Source organism: Nelumbo lutea, chromosome 2 (genome assembly GCF_056320005.1).
Source record: "Nelumbo lutea isolate HS-2025 chromosome 2, American lotus-T2T, whole genome shotgun sequence".
NCBI classification, from domain to species: Eukaryota; Viridiplantae; Streptophyta; class Magnoliopsida; order Proteales; family Nelumbonaceae; genus Nelumbo; species Nelumbo lutea.
This window is the reverse complement of record NC_142685.1, coordinates 20915122-20938439: the sequence shown is the minus strand read 5'-3', so window position 1 is coordinate 20938439 and position 23318 is coordinate 20915122. Positions and strand designations below refer to the sequence as shown.

Here is a 23318-nt window from a genome sequence, read left to right as displayed (position 1 = left end):
ACAGAGAAAATGTGCAAGCTAAATAAATCTATTTAAAGGCAGTATCCTAGAGCTTGGTTTTGATCACTTTAGGAGGGTTGTTCAGCAAATTAGTTTCCACTAGCAACAGACTGCTCAAATTTTCTTTATCAAGAGAGGTGACATGTTGCCATGTCTGACAGCCCTTATTGTGTATGTTGACAACATAGTAAAGAAAATAATCCTTCAAATATTGCTGAACTTTAAAAGATTTTAGAGTGCTAAATTTGGGAATAATGGCAACAATGAATTGTGGTATTCTTTGGGTATTTAAATTGCTCAAACATGGAATATTTGACTCGCAATGAAAAGAACATCCGTAATTTACCAAAGGATATCGGTAAGCTAGGAACTCAACCAACTGAAACTCCTATTGATCCAAAGTCCAAACCAAAATTCAGTGCTTTCAATGGGAAAATCTTATGAGACAATGGTATGCATCAAAATCGGATTGATTAATTGTTGGGACAGATTTATGATCAACCCAAGCCCAACCCTAAGATTTGGACCTAAGGCCCAAGCCCGAGGTCAAGCCGGATCTTCCCAACCCGAACCCAGCCCGCATTGTAATTTGATGCAATTGGGTTGGGCTCGGTCCCAGGCCGGGATCGGTTTGGTCAATGAGCCACCCGCTCTATAATCATACATTAACGTATACATTTATGCAATATATATATATATATATATATATATATATATATATATATATACTTTTAACAATATGAACCCATATATATTAAAACTTACTAAAAAACAAAACCATTCTTTATCCAAGTGATGACTAAGCAATTCAACTATTTGAATCAAATTGGCCAACCATTGAATTCATAGTTAGATAATAAATTTTTTAAATAGAAATAAATATAGAAAATTACAAAAATGTAGAAAAAAACACATTTATGAAATTTTTATTAATTAAATTAAAAAACAAGAATTATTTTTTATTGATGATGAAAATGAAATACATAATCTAAAACTAACCAAAATGAAATTATTTTCCGATTTAGCGGAGATCAGTAGTTCAACTTTTGGGTCAAATCTATCAACCTTTAATGTAATTAATTAAATAATAAAAATTAATAAAATATAAAAAAACAAAAATAAAAATGCATAAATTTTACGAAAAATAACAATATTAATTTTACACAAATAGAAATAAAAAACATATAGAAAAAAATTGAATACATCTATAACTCCATATTTACACAACTATTAAAAATATAAATAAAATTGTGAAACTTTCTTTTAACTAAAATACCCATTATTTGAATTTAATCCTATTTAACTGTGAGGTTTAAAATGTAGTTTGAACTACAATTTTCACCCCATTCAATTCCCTCTCTTTAAATCTTACATTATTTTGATAAATAAACAAAAAAGTATACACTAAGAAGATAAAACATTACAAAAAAAGAAGAGTCCATCCAAATAGGTAAGCCTGGCAATGATACCCAAAACTTTGTAGCCCAATATGAGGTGCTTACATAATCAAATTCAGATTTTGCAATCTGCATCTGATTAACAGTGAGAAACAAAAAATGTAAAAAAAATAAAAAATACATGAATTTTATAGAAAATTTTGGATACATTTTTTTTGAATCAAAGGTAACTTTTTATTAAAGAAGTCAAATTTTGGATACATTATTCCTATCATTATTATCCATCTAGAATTACCACGTGCAAAGCACATGCACACTTACTAGTATATATATGTATGTATGTATATATGCAAATACGTATCTATATATGTATGCATGAATGTGTATAGTCAGGTCGGGTTCGGGCTATCTAGAGGCTAGGCCCGCGCCCAACCCGAAAAATAAAAAAGCCCGAGTTCTTGTGCCTGAGCCTAGCCCAAGGACCGAAAATCCAAGCCCAGCCCGTGTAAACCTTCAGGCTGGGTTGGTTCAGGCTCAGGTTAGGCCTGCCCAAGTTGCACCCCTAGACAAGACCAAACATTTGATATGCAATCAATGTGATTAGCCAATTAATGCATGAACTACAGGTTCCACATTTTGAGGCAACTAAATATATGGAAGGAACTCTAGGACAAGGTACATCATTTGCTGGTCAGAGTAACACAAAAGTTGAAGAGTAACTAATGCAAACTGGGCTGGATCATCTACTTCAAAATATTACACATTTGTAGGAGGCGGTCTTGTGTCTTGGTGAAGTAAAAGAAAAAAAAAGTCTGTGATTGCTCAATCAAGTTTAGAGGTTGAGTATAGAATTCTGGTTCATGGAATTTTTGAGCTATTGTGGCTATATACTTCTTTTGATGAGCTTGAAATGAAGTTTCAGACTCCTCTAAGGTTGTATTGTGACGACCAAGCTGCAATCAACATCACCTACAATCCTGTCCAGCATTCACACTAAACATATTGAGGTAAATTGGTCGTAGGAGTTTTTTTGTAAATAAAGAAAAATCTTTATTAGAAAGAAAATTGGAAATGAATACAAAGGGTGATAAGGCATCACCCAAACCCATAAATCAACCTAACCACCCCTAATTAAAACATATAGCCATCAACCAAAATCCGAAACCAAGTAAAACCTCAAAACAACCCACCACCAGAACTCAAAAGATATGAAACCGAAGCACCTAACTTATCCTTTCCTCCCAACATCCAAAGTTCAGCCTAGAATACCACCCCAACAGAAATACAGAATCGCTTTCCCAAGACTAATATTAGGACCCATTCATTTCAGACCTTCCTCTCTTGAAAGACTAAACTCTTTTTTTCTCTTCAAAGCTCTTCTTGTCTTCTTTACCCTTTCTTAATTCCAACCCCAAATAGGCCTCCTCTCAATCTATCAAAAAGCTTCGAAACTGTCACAGTTCTGTAGTTATTTTGGTGCTTGAATCTTTTAACTACAGAAAGATTGGCCTTAATCCTTTTCCACTCCCCATAATTATCATTAATCCTTTCTAGCTCTAAAACCGCATTCTTCTCAAATACTTGCTCCACTGTCAAAGTGGTGCCCTTCTCCACCTCTTCGACTAAAGACCCAACATCAGGATTTTTTTTGTTCAATGACAAAGATTTCATTAAAAAAAGAAAATTATAAATACAGCATCCAAGAGAAGGGGTAAACTCTCTTAGCACTCCCTAAGGACAGTCAAAGTACAATGAAAGAATTACAAGCATGCCCACAATGAGTGAACGCTTCCTACCCCCCTGTTTAGCTAAGGCATCAGCAAAGGAGTTAGCAGTCCTTTTAACCCACTGAAGCCTTATAACATACCCCTTGACTGCCACTTGAATTTGTTTGTTTCATTTGCATATTCCCAAAGTCCATTCTTTCTTTTTCCAGCCAGCCAATAACTACCTTCAGGATTCGGAATGTCGGCCTTATCTTCCAACAATCCCCTGTCCCCAGCCATTTCTTCCACTTTCTTAAAGGCTTTTCTAGCAAACCATAGGGATTTCAACAGTTGCAAGCAGAGGGGAATTCAAAATTGGTCGTAGGTTGGATGCAAACAAATAATTTGGGCACTTGGTCCCTTAGACGGTATGCAAGGGAAATAATGAACCTCACAAGGGAGCTTGGAGCACAGTTTAATTGGACTAGGAGGTCAGCAAATGGTTTGGCTGATGCTTTAACAAAGCAAAGGGTTAATAGGGAGACTTTATTTTGGGCATGCTTGTAAATTGATTATGTTTGAGGGATCACCTTATTTTGGAAGATGACAGTTGTATCTCTCCTATTTTCAAGCTTAATGAAAGTTATCGTTTCTATAAAAAGAAACATATTGAGGTAAATAGCAAACAAATGTTTATTTGAGATAGAGTTATTTGGGGGAGGTTTCTTTACCTTTTGTCAAGTTAAAATTGCAATTAGCAAATTTTGTGACCAAAGGGGTGATCAAGTCTAAGTTAGAATTTGACCTTAGGAAGCAGGGCACAAAAAATCTCTATACTCAAGGGGGAGTGCTGAAGATTTTGAGATTTCATGTCTTTTCTATTAGTATTACAGCCAGGAGTATTTTTGTAATTATGCCTTTTATTACCAGTAATAAATACTAATGAAAGGGACTGAATGCCCATCTTTTCTCCCCTCTTCAAATGTGATGCTTTTCTTTTTTCTTTCCCTTTTATTCTTCCTCTTCCTTCTTCTAGACCCATATTATTTGTACGAAATCTGATGCGGCGTGATCCAGGCACTCCTAGCTGGCTGCTGACTAGCTCCTATCTAGCAACGGAAGGCACCTGAGAAGAAAAAGGTGAAGGATCCCCGGGGGATTTTCCCGGCGGGAATACTCCGAAGCTTAAGTTAGAGCGCTGGGGAAGAAAGTAAGAGTGTAAAGGGGCTAAGAGTGTAGGTCGCGTTGGATCACTGAGTTCTCAAGATTAGCTCGAGAACAATTAAATTTCAGATAAGATCTCAGATGTTCGAGAGAGAGAGCGCTTCCCTTCAACTAGGAAGCTCTTATATAGGCGTTCTTGTCAAATCGGGCGTAACCGCCACTGGGCTTCTGTCGCAGCCGTTACCTGCCAGGGCTGCGCAAGTGACCGCTGCAAGGTACTACCCAAGTGGATGGGTTACACGTCCCGGGAGGATAGGCACGCCACCATTTGTCGAGAGACGTTGGTATAGTTTGTCGAGTAGGCACGAACTGCACCGTCAGTCAGGAGACGTGGCGCAGTCTGACAGGTACGGTCTTGTCAGATAGAAGCTTCCTAAAAGCATCACGTCGCTTAGTCGCGAGCTACCTTGTAGCGAGCTATCCTGTCGCATAGCGAGCTATCTTGTCGCGAGCTCCCAGGGGTACTTCGAGGTTACCTTTCTCAAGTTTGTCTTTGGGGTAGTTTTTCTGCCCAAGTGTTGGAGCGAGTTGGTTACCCTAGCTCGCGAGTTGGGATAGTCTTGGAGTATTCCCTTTCGATAGCATAGGGGACCTCGAGCTCGCGTTGTAGCGAGCTATGACGTAGCGAGTTGTCCTGTAGGCTCGTTACTTAGTCGCAATAAGGTTGTGGTGTTGAGCTGTTGCTCGTGCTGAGTCAGGTCCACGTGTCATTGTCTCAAGGGATCGGGTCAAATCATCCTCCATCAATTGCTCCCCACTCCTCAGGCTAAGAGTGCTACCTTAGCATGAGGAGTTCATGAAGTGGGACAGGTGGATTTGACCGAAGTTCAAACTTGATTGACTGCTCGCATTAAATGCATGCACAGAAGTCAGGAGATTTCTGACGTTTCGAATGCCGAAAAATGCGCCGAAGCGGCTCTTGACTCTGGATGTCGTGCAGTCGTCATTACCTCAATCATGGGAGACGTGCATCCAGTCACATTTCGGTTTCAGAAGACGTGCGGTCAGCTTGACTACGAACCGTCAGATATATCTCAATCTGGACCATTGATCTAGGGGCACAATGGCTATAAATAGGAGGGCCATCCAGGACCCTAGGGTTGAGTTGGACTCTGAAACTCGGAAAACGCTGTTGTCCTGGGCAGCTGTAGGCCTTCTTTGTTCAGATTACTTGACCGAGGAGAAGCTCGTGCAGGCTGGCTTGAGTCCGGGTAGGTTGCCTTTTAGGTCGCATAGTGCCCTGTAAAAATATATCATGTGTATACATATGTTTTTTCTTTTACTGGACTAATACCTCGTGGTTTCTTTTGGCAGCCATCATGTCTAGTGTTGACACGCACCGCCTTCTCTCCAGCAACCAGAAGCGTAAGGCAAAGAGGTCGCGTCCCGACCGAACTCCCACTTCTGGGGGCACTGAGTTCGAGTCTACTGAGCCAGACTTTGTTTCTCCACCGCCTGAAGTTCCACCGGCCCCATCTGAAAGAGGCACCGGAGAGGGTGGCCTCGAGGAGGGTGAGCTCCTGAGTCAAGGGGTCATTCCTCCTAGTCCTTCCCACCCATTCCCCTACCCACAGTTCCCGGTAAGGAACTGGGAGGGGGTCAATGACTATATCGTGGCTGGGCGGAAGAGCCGAAGGGCAATCTGCCACGAGGAGGTCACTAGGTGGGGGGAGATGGAGCCCAAGGCGCTCGCCGCATTTGCCGCCTCCCACTATATGGTGGTAAGTAGTCTTTTCTTTTTCTTCTCGTTCTTTCCCTTCTTTTGTTGTCCTCTGACCTTAGTCTCTTGTTGGCAGGTGAACACCGCCATCCACGCCATGGCCCTCCAGACAAATATCAACTCCAGTGACGCTCACAATCAGAGAGTCATCGTTCAGAAGCTCCAAGGCGAGCTTGACCAAGCCCGGGGCAAGCTCCATCACACTCGCAAGGGGAGCAAGGCCCAAGAGCTGCTCATCCATGACTAGGAGGCGCAGATCGCCATGCTTTCCAAGGAGAGCGCGCGCTATAGAGAGGAATCATCGAGGGTGGCAGCGGAGAGGGAGCTTCTTCGCCAACAGGTTCGGGACTTGGAGTCTACACTTCTGGATCGAACTCGGAACTTCGACACCATGGTGGAGGCCGAGCGAGAGAAGGCAGTCTGGACTTCAAGGACTCCCAGGAGTATCACGACCTCCAAATGGAGTATGGCTCGAGCTCGTACCACTTCGGATTCAAGCTCTACCGCTGGTTGGTCCGAAAGAAGTTCTCTGGGCTCAACCTTGACGGAATCACCATGAAGAGCCTGGCTCCCGAGACGACGGACCAAGTAGAGGAGGAAGAGCCTGACTCCCCGGAGGACGAGGACAAGGTGGAGGAGGTGGACACCTAAGGCTGGCGGCTGTTTTTCTGTTCTTCTGACTGATCACTGGTGGTTCCCGGGTGCCAGAACCCGGTCTTCAAAGATCTTCTTGGGCGATTGTGCCCTTTTTTTATCTCTTGTTGAACTTTCTCGAGTTGTTTAGCTCAGTTTTTTTTTTTTGGAATGGCAATGAAATTTCTTTTTCTGCTAAGTATGGTGTGCTCCTTTTATTTTTTGCTAAAGAGATCCCGTCACTCGAGCTATTAGAGCTGCATAATCAAAATAGGATTTTTCGGTAATCGTTATCCCAAGCTATCCCTTAGCGCTTAAGGCATCTCTATGGTATACCGCGAAGTAATTACTGTGTGTGCCCGGACTGTATGTTTGTAGGTTGTACCTTACTTGGTCCAACCGATCGTACTGAGATGAGCCATGCTTTGTAGGGTTCAGACCTGAGCTGCTTACGCCTCTGATATTTCATACCTTACCTTTATCAATGAATTGGCTAAGTCTTTCATAGTGCTAAGGTCTTAGTTAGCTCAGTGTTTTAGCCCTTAGGCTGAGGGGGTGACTTGTAGTCTGCCCTTGAAGTTTGCCCATGCCATAGAGGCGACTAGGTCTTATTGCACCGAGGTCGTGTTAGCTTGGCATTTTGGCCCTTAGGCTCTGGGAGTGACTCATGGTCTACTCAGTAGTTTGCCCATGCCATAGAGGCGACTGGGTCTTATTGTGCCAAGGCTGTGTTAGCTCGACATTTTGGCCCTTAGGCTCTGAGAGTGACTCATGGTTTATTTAGTAGTTCGCCCATGCCATAGAGGCGACTGGGTCTTATTGCGTCGAGGTCGTGTTAGCTAGGCATTTTGGCCCTTAGGCTCTGGGAGTGACTCATGGTCTACTCAGTAGTTCGCCCATGCCATAGAGGTCACTGGGTCTTATTGCGTCGAGGTCGTGTTAGCTCGGCATTTTGGCCCTTACGCTTTTAGAGTGACTCGTGGTCTACTCAATAATTACAAGTAATACTGCCTTAAATTGACAATATTCCATGCCCGAGGTACTTGTTTCCCTTCAAGGGTTTCGAGCTCGTATGTTCCTTCCCCGAGCACCCGTTTCACTCGATAGGGTCCTTCCCAATTCGGTCCGAGCTTGCTAGCGTTGGGCTCAGGTACCATAACTTTACAAAGGACCAGGTCGCCGACGCAGAGGTTCCGCTTCTTGACCTTGGCGTTATAGTACCGAGCTACTCTTTGCTGGTAAGCTACGGTCCTGATATATGCGAGGTCCCTTACCTCGTCGAGTAGGTCGAGGTTGGTACGTAGCTCGTCTTCATTTGCCTTGTTGTCATATGCTTCCAGTCGTAGCGAGGGAACCTTGATCTCAACTGGGATGATTGCCTCGATGTCGTGGGTGAGGTTGAAGGGAGTCTCTCCTGTGGCGGTCTTCTCTGTGGTTTGGTAAGCCCATAGAACACTGGGTAGCTCGTCTGCCCATGGTCCTTTAGCTCGGTCCAACCGTGCCTTTAGTCCACGGAGGATAGCTCTGTTTGTAACCTCTGCTTGACCGTTTGCTTGAGGGTGTGCGACCGAAGTGAAATTTTGTCGGATCCCCATGTCTTGGCACCAGTTCTGGAATTTGATGTCTTCGAACTGCTTACTGTCATCAGAAATCAATACCCGAGGTAACCCCGAAGCGGCACACTATGTTCTTCCAAAAGAAGTTCTAGACGTTTCGGGTTGTGATCGTTACGGGGGGTTCAGCTTCCACCCACTCGGTGAAATAATCCATTACTACCACCAGGAACTTCCTCTGGCCTGTCGCTGGTGGAAACGGTCCGAGTATATCGATGCCCCATTGCGCGAAAGGCCACAGGCTGGTGAGATACTTGAGATCGGCAGCGGGCTAATGGTGGATATTGGCATGCTTCTGGCACTTATCACACTTTCTGACGAGCTCAATAGCGTTCATTGTTGACCAGTAGTATCCTTGTCGTAGTGCTTTTTGGGCGAGGGCCTTGCCCCCCAAGTGTCCGCCGCACAGGCCCTCATGAGTGTCACGGAGTACGAGCTCGGCTTCGGAAGGTTGCAAGCAGCGCAGGTAGGGGAGCGTGTAGGATCTTTGGTACAGCCATTCGTCTATCGTGACGTATTTGGCCGCCTGACGCTCTACCCTTCTGGCAGCATTGCGATCTGCAGGGAGGGTCCCGTGTAACAGGAAGCTCGCGAGCGGGTCAATCCAGCTCGGCTCTGCTTGAACGACAGAAGCGACCTCCTCTGCCCCCCCGAGAATGCTAGGCCGAGGCAGGTTCTCTATGTACACGGTTCTCATGGTGTTATCACTGGTGTTGGCTAACCGAGAGGGCGTCGACCTCAGCGTTCTCCACCTCGAGACTTGCCTGATGAAGTGTGACTAGAAGTTGAGTAGAGCCTCTCTTACTTCGGCTAAGTAGGCAATCATAGTCGGTTTGTGAGCTTCGTATCCACCTATGAATCGTTGCAGACAATGATATGCTTGGCTTTCACTTCTTTCGCAAGAGTTAGCCCGGCTATCAACGCTTCGTACTCCGCTTCATTGTTGGATGTCGCGAACTCGAAGCGTAGTGCGTACTAGGAGAGATGCCACACTGGCTGCTACCTCACGGTGCTCGGACTCAACCGGCATGGGAGCTTCGGGTTCGCCCGAACTGGGGGCCTCATGCTCAACCGGCCTAGGGACTTCGGAGCTGAAAGTGCATTCCACAACGAAGTCTGCTAAGGCTTGGGCCTTAATAGCAGTTTGTGGCTTGTATTGGAGATCATACTCGCTGAGCTCAACGGCCCACTTCGTCAGTCGACTAGAGACCTTGGGCTTGAGTAGGACTTGCCTCAGAGGTTTGATGGTGAAAACGATAACAATATGAGCTTGAAAGTATGGACGGAGCTTTCGGGCTGTAATAACCAATGCATAGGCCAATTTTTCCATCTCCAGATATCTTGTCTCTACTCCCTGCAACACTTTACTAACATAGTAGATAGGTCGTTGGACCCGATCTACTTCTTTTATTAGTACCGAGCTGACCACTTCGTCACTTGCTGAGAGGTACAGCTCTAAAACATCGCCCTCTTCGGGCCGGGTTAAGACCGGTATACTAGCGAGGTACTTTTTGAGCTCGTCCAACCCTTTGCATTTAATTGCTTTGAAGAAAGGTAGGCAGCAATCTACCGACTTGGACATGAAGCGACTCAGAGCGGCTATTCGGCCATTCAACCTCTGAACCTCCTTCACTTTTCAGGGTGGTCTCATATCTAGGATGGCCTTTATTTTGTCTGGGTTGGCTTCAATGCAGCACCGGTTAACAATGTATCCTAGGAATTTACCCGAGGTGACGCCAAAGACACACTTATTCAGGTTTAGCTTCATATTGAATCTACGTAGGATTTCAAAAACTAAATTCAAGTCTTGTATTAAATCACAGGAGAACTGGGTTTTGACGACCATGTTGTCTACATAACATTCTACCTTTTGGCCAATCAATGGCTCAAACAGTTTATTTACAAGTCTTTGAAAGCTCTCCCTTGCATTTTTTAGCCCAAAGGGCATGACCTTGTAGCAGTACAGGCCAAGCCCGGTTATGAAGACAGTCTTTTCTTCATCTATCAGGTCCATCTTGATCTAATTGTAGCCCGAATAGGCGTCTAGAAAGCTCAGCAACTCATGCCCCGAGGTCCCGTCCACCAGACAGTTGATCCGGGGAAGTGGGAAACAATCCTTTGGGCAAGCTCGGTTCAGGTCAGTGTAGTCGACGCACATGCGCCATTTACCGTTAGCCTTTTTCACCAGAACGGGGTTGGCCACCCAACTCGGGTAATGGACTTCCCTGATAAAATCGACTGCAAGGAGCTTCCTGACCTCCTCATCGATTGCCCTCCATCCCTCTGGGGCTAGGTTGTGTTTCTTCTGTCTAACGGGCCTAACTACAGGATCAGTATTAAGCTTATGAGTTATGATGCTAGGGCCTATGCTGGGCATTTATGCCGCAAACCATGCAAAAACATCTAAATTTTCAAGTAAGAAGCGTACCAGTTTAGATCGCAGAGGTTCCTCGATGGAAGCACCGATTTGAAGTGTTCGGGTTGGGTCCTCCGTCGAGGCTGGGATGGAGACGATCTCTTCTATGGGCGCACCTTGCTCCTCGCTCTGCTCCGTAGGTCGCTCCAACTCGAGGTCATCGGCCACCTTGGCTTTCCCTTTAAGGGCGGCGAAGTAGCACTTGCGAGACTCAAGCTTGTCACCTCACGCTATCCCGATTCCAAAGTCCGTGGGGAACTTCATGGCCAAGTAGTAGGTGGACACCACAGCCCGTAAGGCATAGGTAATCGGCTGACCCACTATGGCGTTATATGGGGAGGAGGTTGGGACCACTAAGAAATCGTGGTTGAGCCTCACTATTCTAGGCCAAGTGCCGACCTCCACGGGTACTGTAATCCTTCCCAGGGGCCTGACTTCCTCTCCGCTGAAGCCTACAAGGGGAGTGTTCGCAGGCTTTAGATCGCTCTCCTGGAGCTGCAGTTGGTCGAAGGCTACTTTGAAGAGGATATCCGCCGAGCTGCCTAAGTCGATGAGGACGCGCCTGACTTCAAAGTCGTTGATCTTCACCTTTATGACGAGTGCGTCATCATGGGACCTTCCAACCTTGGCCGCTTTCGGGGGTTCTGCTCTTCCCTGGCGGCTTCGCGAGCTGATGCACGAGTTGCAGCTGAGGTACAACCCGCCACAATCGAGCCTCCAACTATGACGTGGATGGTCCCCCAAACTGGTCTCTCTTCGGGGGGCTGCTTCTGTGGCTGTTCCACTTGCCTGCTGGACTCGAGAGCATCTCAATTCTTCTCCCCTTACTGACCTGCTTTATTATTATTATTATTACTTTGTACAAAATTTCTCAAATATCTGCGACGGATGAGTTCTTCTATCTCATCGCGGAGGTTTTTACAACTTTCGGTGCTATGACCGTGATCTTTATAAAAGCTACAATACAGACTTTTATTTCTAACATTAGGGTCCGCATTCAGTCGAAGTGGCCACTTCACGTATGGAGCGTCCTTGATCGCCATGAGGATCTCGACCCACTTCGTGTTGAGGGGTGTATAGTCCCTTTCTATTGCTGGAGCTCGGAAAGGCTGATTTGGCTTTGCCCCCCGAGCTTGGTCCCTCTTCTTCTTGCTATCGCCCTGAGCTGGGGGCTCTGGTTCCCTCTTCCTTTTCTCAAGGATCTGCTCGCCCTTCTGGTTGATTTCCTCCTCCGTCCCTATGAATCGGTCTACGCGCTTGAGAAACTCGGTCACGGTCTTGGGTTGATTGACAACTACGTGCCACTTGAACTCTTTGTGGGTGATACCTCGCTTGGATGCGATGAGGCGAACTGCGAGATCTAGGTCGGGTATTTGTAAACAAGTATCGTTGAATCGCTTGATGTAACTCCCAATGGACTCCCCTTCCTTTTGAACTATGCCGAGGAGGCTTTCCTGAGTTCTCGGGCACCTTTTGCTGGTGACGAAGTGGGAGGTGAAAACTTGCACAAACTGCGCCCAACTTCTTATCGAACCAGGCGCGAGGTTACGGTACCATGTGCGGGCTACCCCTTTAAGGGTGTTGAAAAAGGCCATGCACACGCAGGATTCATTGGCTCTTGCCAGGTGCATCTGAGATTGGAAGGCGTCCACATGATCATTTGGATCGAAGGATTCATCATACTTGTCCAGTGGAGGGAGCTTGAAGTCCCTTGGCATGGAGACATCAAGGAGTTCTGGAGATAGTGGGGAAGAAACTGAGAGGAGAGGGGTAGCTTTCACTTCACCTGAGCATACCTCCTCTTTTCCTTTGAGCTCGGGAGAGACTCGGGTAGCAGTTCGACGAGCTCGCCGGCGTCTTCGTTGCTGCTTTGCCGGCTTGACGTTGGTGCTTGATTCTTCAATGTCGTCGAGCTCAATGGGCTCAGACTGCTGGTGGTGGCTCTGAGCCGAAGGGCCTGCCTATAATCTGCAGCCAGGACCTCGAACGGATTCTCTGCGAGCGGGAGCTAGAACTGCGAAGGTCAGGGCGATACGGACTTGGTTGGCTAGGAGGCCCCCGACCTGCCCACAGGCTATGAGGCGGGGGTGGCTGGCCTCTCCTTCTGGCTATGGGAAGAGGCTTGTCTCTTGGCAGGATCCTGGGCCTGGGAGGCCTCTCCTCGGCGAGGTCATTCACTCCAGCGGGAGGGCTTGGTCTGCTTTGTGGTCGGATGTCGAGGGGGAAGCGACGACTAGGCCTGAGGCAAAGAAGGAAACTACTGCTAATACTGGCATTGGGAAACCTGGTGCAGCACTTGTTGTTGATAGAGTTGGAATTGTTGAAATTGTTGCATTTGAGCTTGCATGGCACGCATGCACTGCATTAAGTCCTCCAACTGGTTCAGGTTGGCCGTTGGGGGCACAACCGAGGGTTCAGCAAAGGTTGTCCCAATTGTGAAAGGGAGTGGAGCGACCGCGGGTGCCACTGTGAGAGAAATGTTCAAACTGGGAACTCCGTCCACGGAGAGGGGGACTGGTGAACTGCCCAATACAGACAGTAGGAAGTTGGGGTTGCTTCCCATAAGCGTTCTGGTTAGCACCACGTCCGGCGTTGCTGGAGGAAGCCATGAATGCTGAGTTTTCAGAAAATGAAACTGTAAGAACTTAGAGGAAGGCTTCTTAAAGCTTTTCCCACAGACGGCGCCAAATGATGCGGCACGATCCGGGAACTCCTAGTTGGCTGCTGACTAGCTCCTATCTGGCAACGGACGACACCTGAGAAGAAGAAGGTGAAGGATCCCTAGGGGATTTGCCCGACAGGAATACTCTGAAGCTTAAGTTAAAACGCTGGGGAAGAAAGTAAGTGTGTAAAGAGGCTAAGAGTGTAGGTCGCGCTGGATCACTGAGTTCTCAAATCGGGCATAACCGCCACTGGGCTTCTGTCGCAACCGTTATCTGCCAGGGTTGCGCATGTGACCTCTGCAGGGTACTAACCAATTGGATGGGTGACACATCCCAGGAGGACAGGCACGCCACCATCTGTCGAAAGACGTGGGTACAGCTTGTCGAGTGGGCACGAACTGAACTGTCAGTCAGGAGACGTGGCACAGTCTGACGGGTACGGTCTTGTCAGATAGAAGCTTCCTGAAAGCATCGCATCGCTTAGTCGCGAGCTACCTTGTAGCGAGCTATCTTGTCGCGATCTACTTCGAAGCGAGCTCCCAGGGGTACTTCGAGGTGATCTTTCTCATTGTTGTCTTTGGGGCAGTTTTTCTACCCAGGTGTTGGAGCGAGTTGGTTACCCTAGCTCGCGAGTTGGGATAGTCTTGGAGTATTCTCTTTCGGTAGCTCGGGGGACCTCGAGCTCGCGTTGTAGCAAGCTCCCCATATAGCGAGCTATGACGCAACGAGCTGTCCTGCAAGCTCATTAGTTAGTCGTAGTCAGGCTGTGGTGCTGAGCTGTTGCTCGTGCTGAGTCAGGTCCACGTGTCGTTGTCTCAAGGGGTCAAGTCAAATCATCCCCCAATAAAATCCAAGAAAATAAATCAAGTTTCTTTAATCATCAACATCACTTCTTCCACCCTAGAAACCACTGTAGGACCCCTGCCTATTAGCCGTCAAATTAGAGCTAGTTATATACCATATAACACAACCCAAGGTGATTGTGAGCATAGAATAAAAAATTTAGTAATTAAGCAATGGAATGAAAGCTAATATAGCTGAAGATTGTAAGTTTTGCACTCTGGAAATCATTGAACAGATAGTGAAGTGATGAAAGAGATTGGGAAGGTTCTTTATTGGTGGAAGCAATCAGTCCACTGATTTTTAATAGGCAGAAGCTAGAAATATGGTTAAACTGGATTACTGGAGACAGAGGAGACTGATGAGATTTTTGTAAGTGAGGTGGTATATGTATCTATGCAACATATACAACAATGGTGTATGCAACAAGTAAATAACCAGTCTTAAGAGGAGGGAGACACTCAATAGGGCGGAGGAAGATTGGATCTTTCTCTATGCAAGGAGATGAGCATTTGAATTCTTTTCTATGATATCCATGCTGGAAGAAAGGGACAAAACACAAAGTGAAGATGATTTGGATAGATTAGTTGCAAGGATTCCCATTATTCTGTTGATTGGGAGCAAGTGGAGGATCCCATCTGCATATATTAAGAAAAAGAAGATCTTGAGTAGAAGGTAAATTCCCATATACAAGAGCCAAGAGTGACAAAAGGAAAAAGGGGCTCTTCTCTAGTGCATTAGGACCTGTGAGAGTTCAGTAGGTTTTCTGTTCGTTTATTGGGAGTGTCAGGACTTGAGCAGGGTCTTTTGGTTGGTCCACCTTAGTTGGCCTGAGGTGATTCAAGCTTGGGTGTTCCTTGATCCAATATATGGTAGTGTGGTGAATGTAATAGAAAGTACAAGAAGACAACAAAAAGAGACAGGTCTAGTCCATGCAAGCTAATGAGTTTTTCAGTAGATGTATGGATATAATGTCCTTCCCTTTACCAAACTCTAGAACCATCTTACCTGGTCTGGAGATGCAAGACTGTTGTTAGGATCTGCAAATTCTGCTACAAGTTCATCTGCAACCTGAAAAATAGCTCAGGTTATGTCACAAAAAGGAGAAAACATCAATGATAGTGCAATAACTCAATGCCCATCCAAATGAAAGTTGGTAATTGAAAAAGGAATAGCAAATATGCAACCATTAACCGCTTTTCCTTACATGTATATTTTGAGATACAAGTCAAAACAAAAGACAAAACTACCCTTAATAACCAATGAAGAAAGGAAAAAGTAACCATGGCACTCACATAAATTGACTCACTCTCAACACTCCCCCCTAAGCTGGGTACAGATGTTAATCATGTGCAGTTTGAGAATATTGTCTTCAAATCCTAGTTCTACAAACTCCGTTAGTATAAAAAGTCAGCCAATAGCAGATCTTTCCACAAGCAACATATTCTCAGATGAAATGTCGGTCAACTTCAATATGCTTCATCCTATCATTCTTGGGTTATGTTTATGTTAGTAGCAGCTTGATTAGTACAACCTTAAAGGCCCATCAAATCCCTCCTAGCAGAGTTTACAAGCACTGTAACTCAGCCACACCATATGCCACAGCATGACACTTTCTTTTTGCACTAGACCTCGCTTCAATAACTACTTCTTGCTCCTCCATGCCACAAGATTTCCATCTATGAATGTGCAATAATTTGAGGTTGACCTCCTATCATTCACACAACCAGCCTGGTATACACCAGTGTAGGATTCCACCTTATAATGTTCATGTACAGCAATAAAAGAGACCTTAAGCTGACCCAGAACAGAATTACAAATGTGCTCAAAACATACATGTCCTTTGAACCTCCTTGCTTTGCTAAGCTATCTGCCAAACTGTTGGCAGATCTCCTAACCCATCCTACCCGGATTGACATGTTCTTTGATTCCATTTAAGTCTTCGAAATTCATTCTTCAACTGCCATATCACCCCTTCCCCTTTCTGCAACCATTTTATCACAGTTTTTGAGTCTCCCTCGATGATCAGTCTATTAATACCCAGCTCTTTAGCCTTCTCAACCCCATATATTGCAGATAGAAACTCTGCCCTTGCCACATCACCCTGCTCCACAGGACCGGAGTAGAGAGCAATAATGTTTCCATTTTCAAAGTTCAACTTCTTCCAACCATCTGTTGGAGGAGACCATGCCTCAAAAAACTGTTGTCTCGTAGATGAGGAGGCAGCAGTAAGTCCCCAAACCCTAAAAAAGTCTTCGACCTTAAAAGCTGAAAACAACTCCAAGCTTTTTACCCAATGTGCCACCTTCAATGTTATTGTTTCGACTAATGCTTCCTTAGATTTTTCTTTTCCCTCAAATATTCTTGCATTTCTTTCCTCCCAAACAGTCCAAAGTAGTGCTGCTCTAGTACACCTCCATAGAATTCTACCTTCAAATACATTCAACAGTCTATGAATGTGTAACTCTGGTTTGATGCATGTACTGGCTTATAAATTCATGGCATAAGAGATATTTGGTATAATCATGCATAAATATAGTAACCAACCAGCCCCTAAAACATTCCTTTATCATTGAGAAGTTCTTTTCATTGCCACTAAGTTTGCAATTAAGGTCCATAGGAGTATCAGCAGTGCCATTCCAAGATTCCCTATATCATTCAATACATCCAGAACATATTTACTATGGGAAATAAAGATTCCCTTCTTAGAATGAGCAACCCCAACGCCTAGAAAATATCTGATTCTGAGGTCACCAAGTCTTTAATTTCAAACTTAAACACTAGGAATTGCTTCAGCTTGCAAAATTCTATATTCCCGATGACCACAATGCAATCCACATATTCAATTAATGCACTCAAGATATCACCTTCTCGTTTGATGAATAGTGTATGACCAACATGGGATTGGCTATAACCAATTTTCTAAACAACATTACTGAATCTTTTAAACCAGGCCTAGTAGGCATCCATGGCACCTGAATTGGCCTCACCCTACCTTCCTTGTGGAGCTCCCATACTAAATTACTGGCTCGTTGTGAGGGGCAAATCTAGTCACCAATGGCCACCGTCTAATGATCTATCATATCCAAATAAGAGAAATGATGACACAACTCTCCATTTTTTAATTGATTAGTAGCATAACTCTCCATTCCCTAAAATCCAAGACATGGGTACAGGCTTTGTAACTCATATGTACTATTGCACCCCTTTTTATAGATGATTGAAGTGCTTTATTGCATTTTACAAAAGAATAATATGTGTACAATATGCTAAGCATACCATAATCTAGGTTGTCTGGGAAATCTGTTTGTAGTTCCATGCACTTGAAATAAAAGAATGAAATTAAATGAACATCTATAAGCTTCGTAGAAGGTGCACTTTTAGACAATGTCAACTAGATAAATCCAAGGGAAGAGATGAAGCATCCTACCAAGATAAGTAACAAAATAAACATTTCATAAGAAACCTAACTACCACTCAAACAACAAGTCACCTGTTAATTTCCCTATAAGAACATCAGAAAGACAACACAAGAAAATAAAATACGTATATGAATTCAAGAGCCAACTGACCTCATTGTAAGTGGTTCTTCCCTTGCTTTCCACTTTCTCACAGACTAGAAATAATCACGCAAAATAGAGACACAGAGTTAGAAACATACTGACCAACATTATCAACTGGAAACGAGACTCGTTATGGAGAACAGCCTTTACAGAGCAAAAACTACTAGAAGCCTATATGATTGATTTAGTTTGGGACAGGGGCATCCCAAGACTTTTTTTACCTAACATTGCATCCGGATGGAAAATAACACAAAACTGGATCAAACATACCACAAATAGAAATAGGGGATGGAAAAGAAGTCACCTTTCATACTGAACTGGCGGAGACCTCTTCCACTCTTATCACCTCCAACTGCCCTTTGACCCCTTTTCTTCTTCCTTCCACTGCTTAGAAATAGAAGATGAAAGTGACATACTTCAGCAAAGAACAAAATGAACTCATGTTGCAATATACCTTTCAGGCAGATGGAAAAGAATTTACCCAGCTTCTGAAATCCACCAATAGTGAAGATTCGTGTTACAATGCAATATTATACAAAATGAACTCAAACTCAAAGGAAGAAGAGAGAGAGAGAGAGAGAGAGAGAGAAAGAGAGAGAGAGAGAGATGCATGGATTATTCTTTCCCGTCCACAACCTTGAGGATTTTTTTTATATAAATGAAGTATAATTTGTATTAATGAAGAGGGAAAGGCACCCTCAGAAAGGCATGTACATGTATATGAGCTGTACATGATAGAGACGAAAAGTACAGTATATCTTTCACTGTAAAACAAAACTATCATCAAAAACAATCCTCCCTCTCCAATGAGAACAGAAATGATGGAACTTAAAGCATCAGAATTTAATGCTTCAAGGACTATATGCATTCTGCAATGCACTAGAATTTAATACCACCTTCATGTGCACAATGAATTTGAGGGATTTTCTGGTTAATAAGAATTGTCAAAATATTGATGGAGTTCAACCATTCCCACCTTGTATTCAAAATAAATTCCATAGTTTTCCCATAAACCACACAAAAGTCAATACCATAAGAACAAATACCACATAAATAAAACTTAGCCTCATGAATTGAATTCACACCAAGAAATTCATACAGAGAGAGGAAGAGAGCAAAAAAAAGGTATTAGAAAAACTCACATAACGGCTCCTTGAGATCCAGCGTCATCTCCATGAATATCAAGGTGATTCAATCTACTAAAAGTGCTCTCACTGGCAGGAGTCGCCATAGCCGGCTCGCTCCGGCTTGACGGGGACCCCGCACTCCCACTTGTCGAGACGGATTGTCCCGAAAATGTCGTCCCCCACGACCTTGTTACACCTCCTCTCGACATGCCCGTTGGGTTCTTCTCCCCATCTTCTTGTTGATTCCCTCCAGTTACCATCCCTACTAATTCTCAGAAAAGAACAATAATAATTACAATTATTGCAACTATAATAAAGCAAAACAGCTATTTTCGGAAACAAACAAAAAAAAAAGCGAGGAATCAACCAAAGAAATTTTTCAAATAAAAAAAAAATACAGAAGAAAAATGACCTTATAAGATCTTAAAATTGAAGAATTGGGCGGCCTGGACATGAACAGACGTAATAATCAGTGGCGAGGATTCCTATATTAGAACGAAGACTATAGATTATACTGCCATATAGATATCTCTCCTCTCCTCTCCTCCTTTTGACAGATGTTCCTTGTAATCAATACGCGTAAGAGGAGATGGAGCCGTGTTGACACAAGAAGAAGAAAGATGAAGAAGAAGAAGAAGAAAGTAGCGCCGAGCAATAGAAAAATAAATAAATAAATAAAAGCTGTTAGAATTTAGAAAGAGGCATTCAGTTTTGAGTCAATGGAGGGAGGAGGTACAGTGGAACCACCACCCACGCACCCGGGCTCAAGCTCTTGAATAGAGAGAAAAGAGGGAATGAAGCGGGCGTGGGGTGTTTGTTTCTTCTGTGACCGACGATCTTTGTCTTCTTTGTAGTGTTTAAAGTTGCTGCCGTCTGATAATCCACGACCCTCCAAATCTCAACACTTCGGCATCATCAAATATACATCTGACATCGTTAAACCCATCAACTACCGGTTACCCGTGCGAAGTACGGACTTTGTTAAACAAAAAATATAAATACATAATATTAATTGCTTTATATTTTAATTTTTTAATAATAAATAATTATTTAATTTTCCAACTCAGCCCAATTTGATCCAAGTTGGTTGGTTTTCTAGTATTTCCTATCGACTTTGGTTCAGCAATTTCCCAATTCAACTAAGTCAGGTTAGTTTCGGTTTGGTCATTTGTAAATTAACCCAATTATAGATATATATTAATATTTTTTATTTTAAATATATTTTTTAATATCAAAAAGTGGATAATTCTTATATTTCTTAGTCTAAAATATTTTATATTATAAAATTTTTATTTTTTAATTTATTTTTAATAAAATTATTGTAAATTTAATTTTTATAGCCTCTGAGTCGGTTTTAAAATAATTGATGGATATAACTCGAATTAACCGATTTTCACTAATGGTTGGTCAGTTTCGAGTGACCATCTCCCTAATCCAATTAGATCAATTTAGTTGGCCAAACAATCTGAAACTGAACCAAACCAACTAGCAAACGCTCTAGAGTGGATTGTGAGGATTTGATGATGGGATTTAGAGTGGATGCGTTAGATGAAGAATTTTGGAGGTTGGGGATTGAAGAGGATGGATGACATGTGGGTGTTGAATTGGAGGAAGGGTTAAGTAGATGGAGTAAGTAGTGTTTGATAGGAAAGGTGGTCGGGGAGAAGGTGATACACCCCGTTGTAGTTCGGACTTGGGAGCCTTTTTCCTAAATTAAGTCTGGGAATTGCAACGTCTAGTGCAAGTTGAATCCACCCCTCATGGATTGGTGTTTCTCTTCTTCTTCTCACATAAGGTGGATATTAGGACTATCCTTTCACAAGGCCCGTGGGCAGTCAATGGGTTGCAGCGTTGGTGTCCACATGTTTGAGTGGACATCTTCGTAGGAGGGTACCAGTGTTTGGTCAAGAGGGAAGAACAATCTGGGCTAATATTAAGTATGAACATCTACCAGTCTTCTGTTTTTACTGTGGTAGAGTCCAGATGTTTGAGTGGACATCTTCGTAGGAGGGTACCAGTGTTTGGTCGAGAGGGAAGAACAATCTGGGCTGATATTAAGTATGAACATCTACCAGTTTTCTGCTTTTACTGTGGTAGAGTCTAGGGTGGGCCATGATGTAAAACATTGTACACGTAAGGTTGATGAAGAGAATGATGATAAGTCTATTGATTCGGAGTTACAATGGGGACTGATGCGGCATGATCTGGCCACTCCTAGTTGGCTGTTGACTGGCTCCTATCTGGCAACGGACGGCACCTGAGAAGAAGAAGGTGAAGGATCCCTAGGGGATTTGCCCAGCAGGAATACTCCAAAACTTAAATTAGAACGTTGGGAAAGAAATTAAGAGTGTTAAGATGTTAAGAGTGTAGGTCGCGCTGGATCATTGAGTTCTCAAGATTAGTTCGAGAGCAATTAAATTTCAGATAAGATCTCAGATATTCAAGAGAGAGAGCTTCCCTTCAACTAAGGAGCTCTTATATAGGCGTTCTTGTCAAATCGGGCATAATCGCCACTGGACTTCTGTCGCAGCCGTTATCTGTTAGGGCTGCGCAGGTGATCATTGCAGGGTACTACCCAATTGGATGGGTGACACGTCCCGGGAGGACAGGCACGCCACCATCTGTCGAGAGACGTGGGTAAAATCTGTCGAGTGGGCACTGACTGCGCCGTCAGTCAGAAGACATGGCGCAGTCTAATGGGTACGGTCTTGTTAGATAGAAACTTCATGAAAGTATCGCGTCGCTTAGTCGTGAGCTACCTTGTAGCGAGCTATCCTGTCGCGTATCGAGCTACTTCATAGTGAACTCCCAGGGGTACTTCGAGGTGACTTTTCTCAAGGTTGTCTTTGGGGCAGTTTTTCTGCCCAAGTGTTGGAGTGAACTAGTTACCCTAGCTCGCGAGTTGGGATAGCCTTGGAGTATTCCCTTTCGGTAGCTCGGGGGACCTCGAGCTCGCGTTGTAGCAAACTCCCCCTATAGTGAGCTATGACGTAGCGAGATGTCCTGCAGGCTCGTTACTTAGTTGCAGTAAGGCTGTGGTGTTGAGTTGTTGCTTGTACTGAATCAGGTCCATGTGTCATGGGTCAGGTCAAATCATCCTCTATTAGGGACCATGCATGGCTACGAACAAAAACGGTGGGCAGTAACAGAAGTGAAATATTTGGTGGTGGTGTCCCCCCCAATAATTATCATGGTTCAGGAATGACCACAGAGGCTGCGACAACCGCATCTTTAGGAAGGAAAACAACAAATGAGGTGGTCGCTGATGAACTTGATGGCGGTGGCAATGGTGGTGGGAATGGAGGTTGATAGTCAGTTTTCCCGTGACTGAGGTGGACAAAACGGTTACAACTGAAAAGGGTGAAGACGACATGCATGGTTCGTTGTGGAGTGTTGTCAGTAACCAACTCGAACGGTTTAACTAGGAAGATCTAGAATTGCCGATTGGATAGGGGTGGATGAGAGAGATCGAATTGCAATCGTATCAGTAAATGGATAGTAAAGGAAAAAAGGCCATGTATGTGAAGGCCCTTAGACAATTGCAATAATCGTATATTGTAGTGAAAGGTAGAAATTAAAACCAAAAATTCAACCGGCCGGCCTGGAGAAGGAACCTCTGGTTGCAAAGGTGGTACAAGTTACATGGAGGGAAATTTCAAAACTATATATAGCGAGTCGACTGATGTGTCTATTGGAAGGTGTAGGGTCCATTAAAGTACAACAAATATCTTCTACCAATGATCAACTGATGACTGGGTTTTCAGTGGTTGTCCCTCATCAACTCCGAAATTAGCCATGAAGGCATTAATATGGAACTGTAGAGGGTTGGGGAGCCCCTCAAGTGAGGAGATTTTGCCTAAGGCTGAGTTTGGAAAGAGTATATAAATGCAAATACATACAAAATATAAAGTTTTGCACTCTATACATATTTGCATTTGTACTCCTAAAGAACTTGCAGTGCAAATGGATGACTTGTGGTTGCGGGAAGGCGATGTTTTTTCATCTTTCCACGATAGTAAATAGAAGAAGAAAAAAAGGAAGATGGGGATTGGGGGTGGATGGAGGATATAAAAGAGATGCAAGAATTATTTGTGAAATATTTCTCAGAATTGTTTTACTCTTCGCAACCTGTTATGTCTCCTACAACTAGAGAACTGCTACGGCCACTTTTTTCTATCGAAGATAATTAGGCATTGACTAGGGTCCCTACAACAGAGGAGATACGTGACGTTGCATTTTCAAATTTGTGAGTTGAAGGCTCTCGGACCTGATACCAGGTATGTCTGCATCATTTTTCCATAAATCTTGGTCGATTATTGAACAAGATGTGGTTTAATTGTTTTATTCAATCATTATCCTTTGGGGATGAGATGATAGAAGTTAATTTTACAATATAGTTTTTATTCCTAAGGTTAA

At 43.8% G+C, this 23318-nt stretch overlaps 1 protein-coding gene across 6 annotated transcripts in view; it reads right to left on the bottom strand.

Moving 5' to 3' along the window:
- The window catches only part of LOC148869057 (transcription factor-like protein DPB), a 41520-nt gene extending 21707 nt beyond the window's left edge, over positions 1-19813 (bottom strand). For 4 of the 6 annotated variants that reach the window (XM_088969651.1, XM_088969654.1, XM_088969655.1 and 1 more), the window contains exons 1-5: positions 19315-19813; positions 18918-19164; positions 18080-18159; positions 17785-17828; positions 15221-15283 (exon numbers count right to left, since the gene is read on the bottom strand). In XM_088969651.1, the coding sequence (XP_088825777.1) occupies positions 15221-15283; positions 17785-17828; positions 18080-18159; positions 18918-19162 (432 nt within the window). In that variant the 5' untranslated portion in view covers positions 19163-19164; positions 19315-19813. Of the gene's footprint in view, positions 1-15220; positions 15284-17784; positions 17829-18079; positions 18160-18917; positions 19168-19314 lie in introns of all 6 variants that reach the window. The other 2 variants (XM_088969652.1, XM_088969656.1) reach the window with 1 other exon arrangement.
- Positions 19814-23318: the final 3505 nt, after the last annotated feature.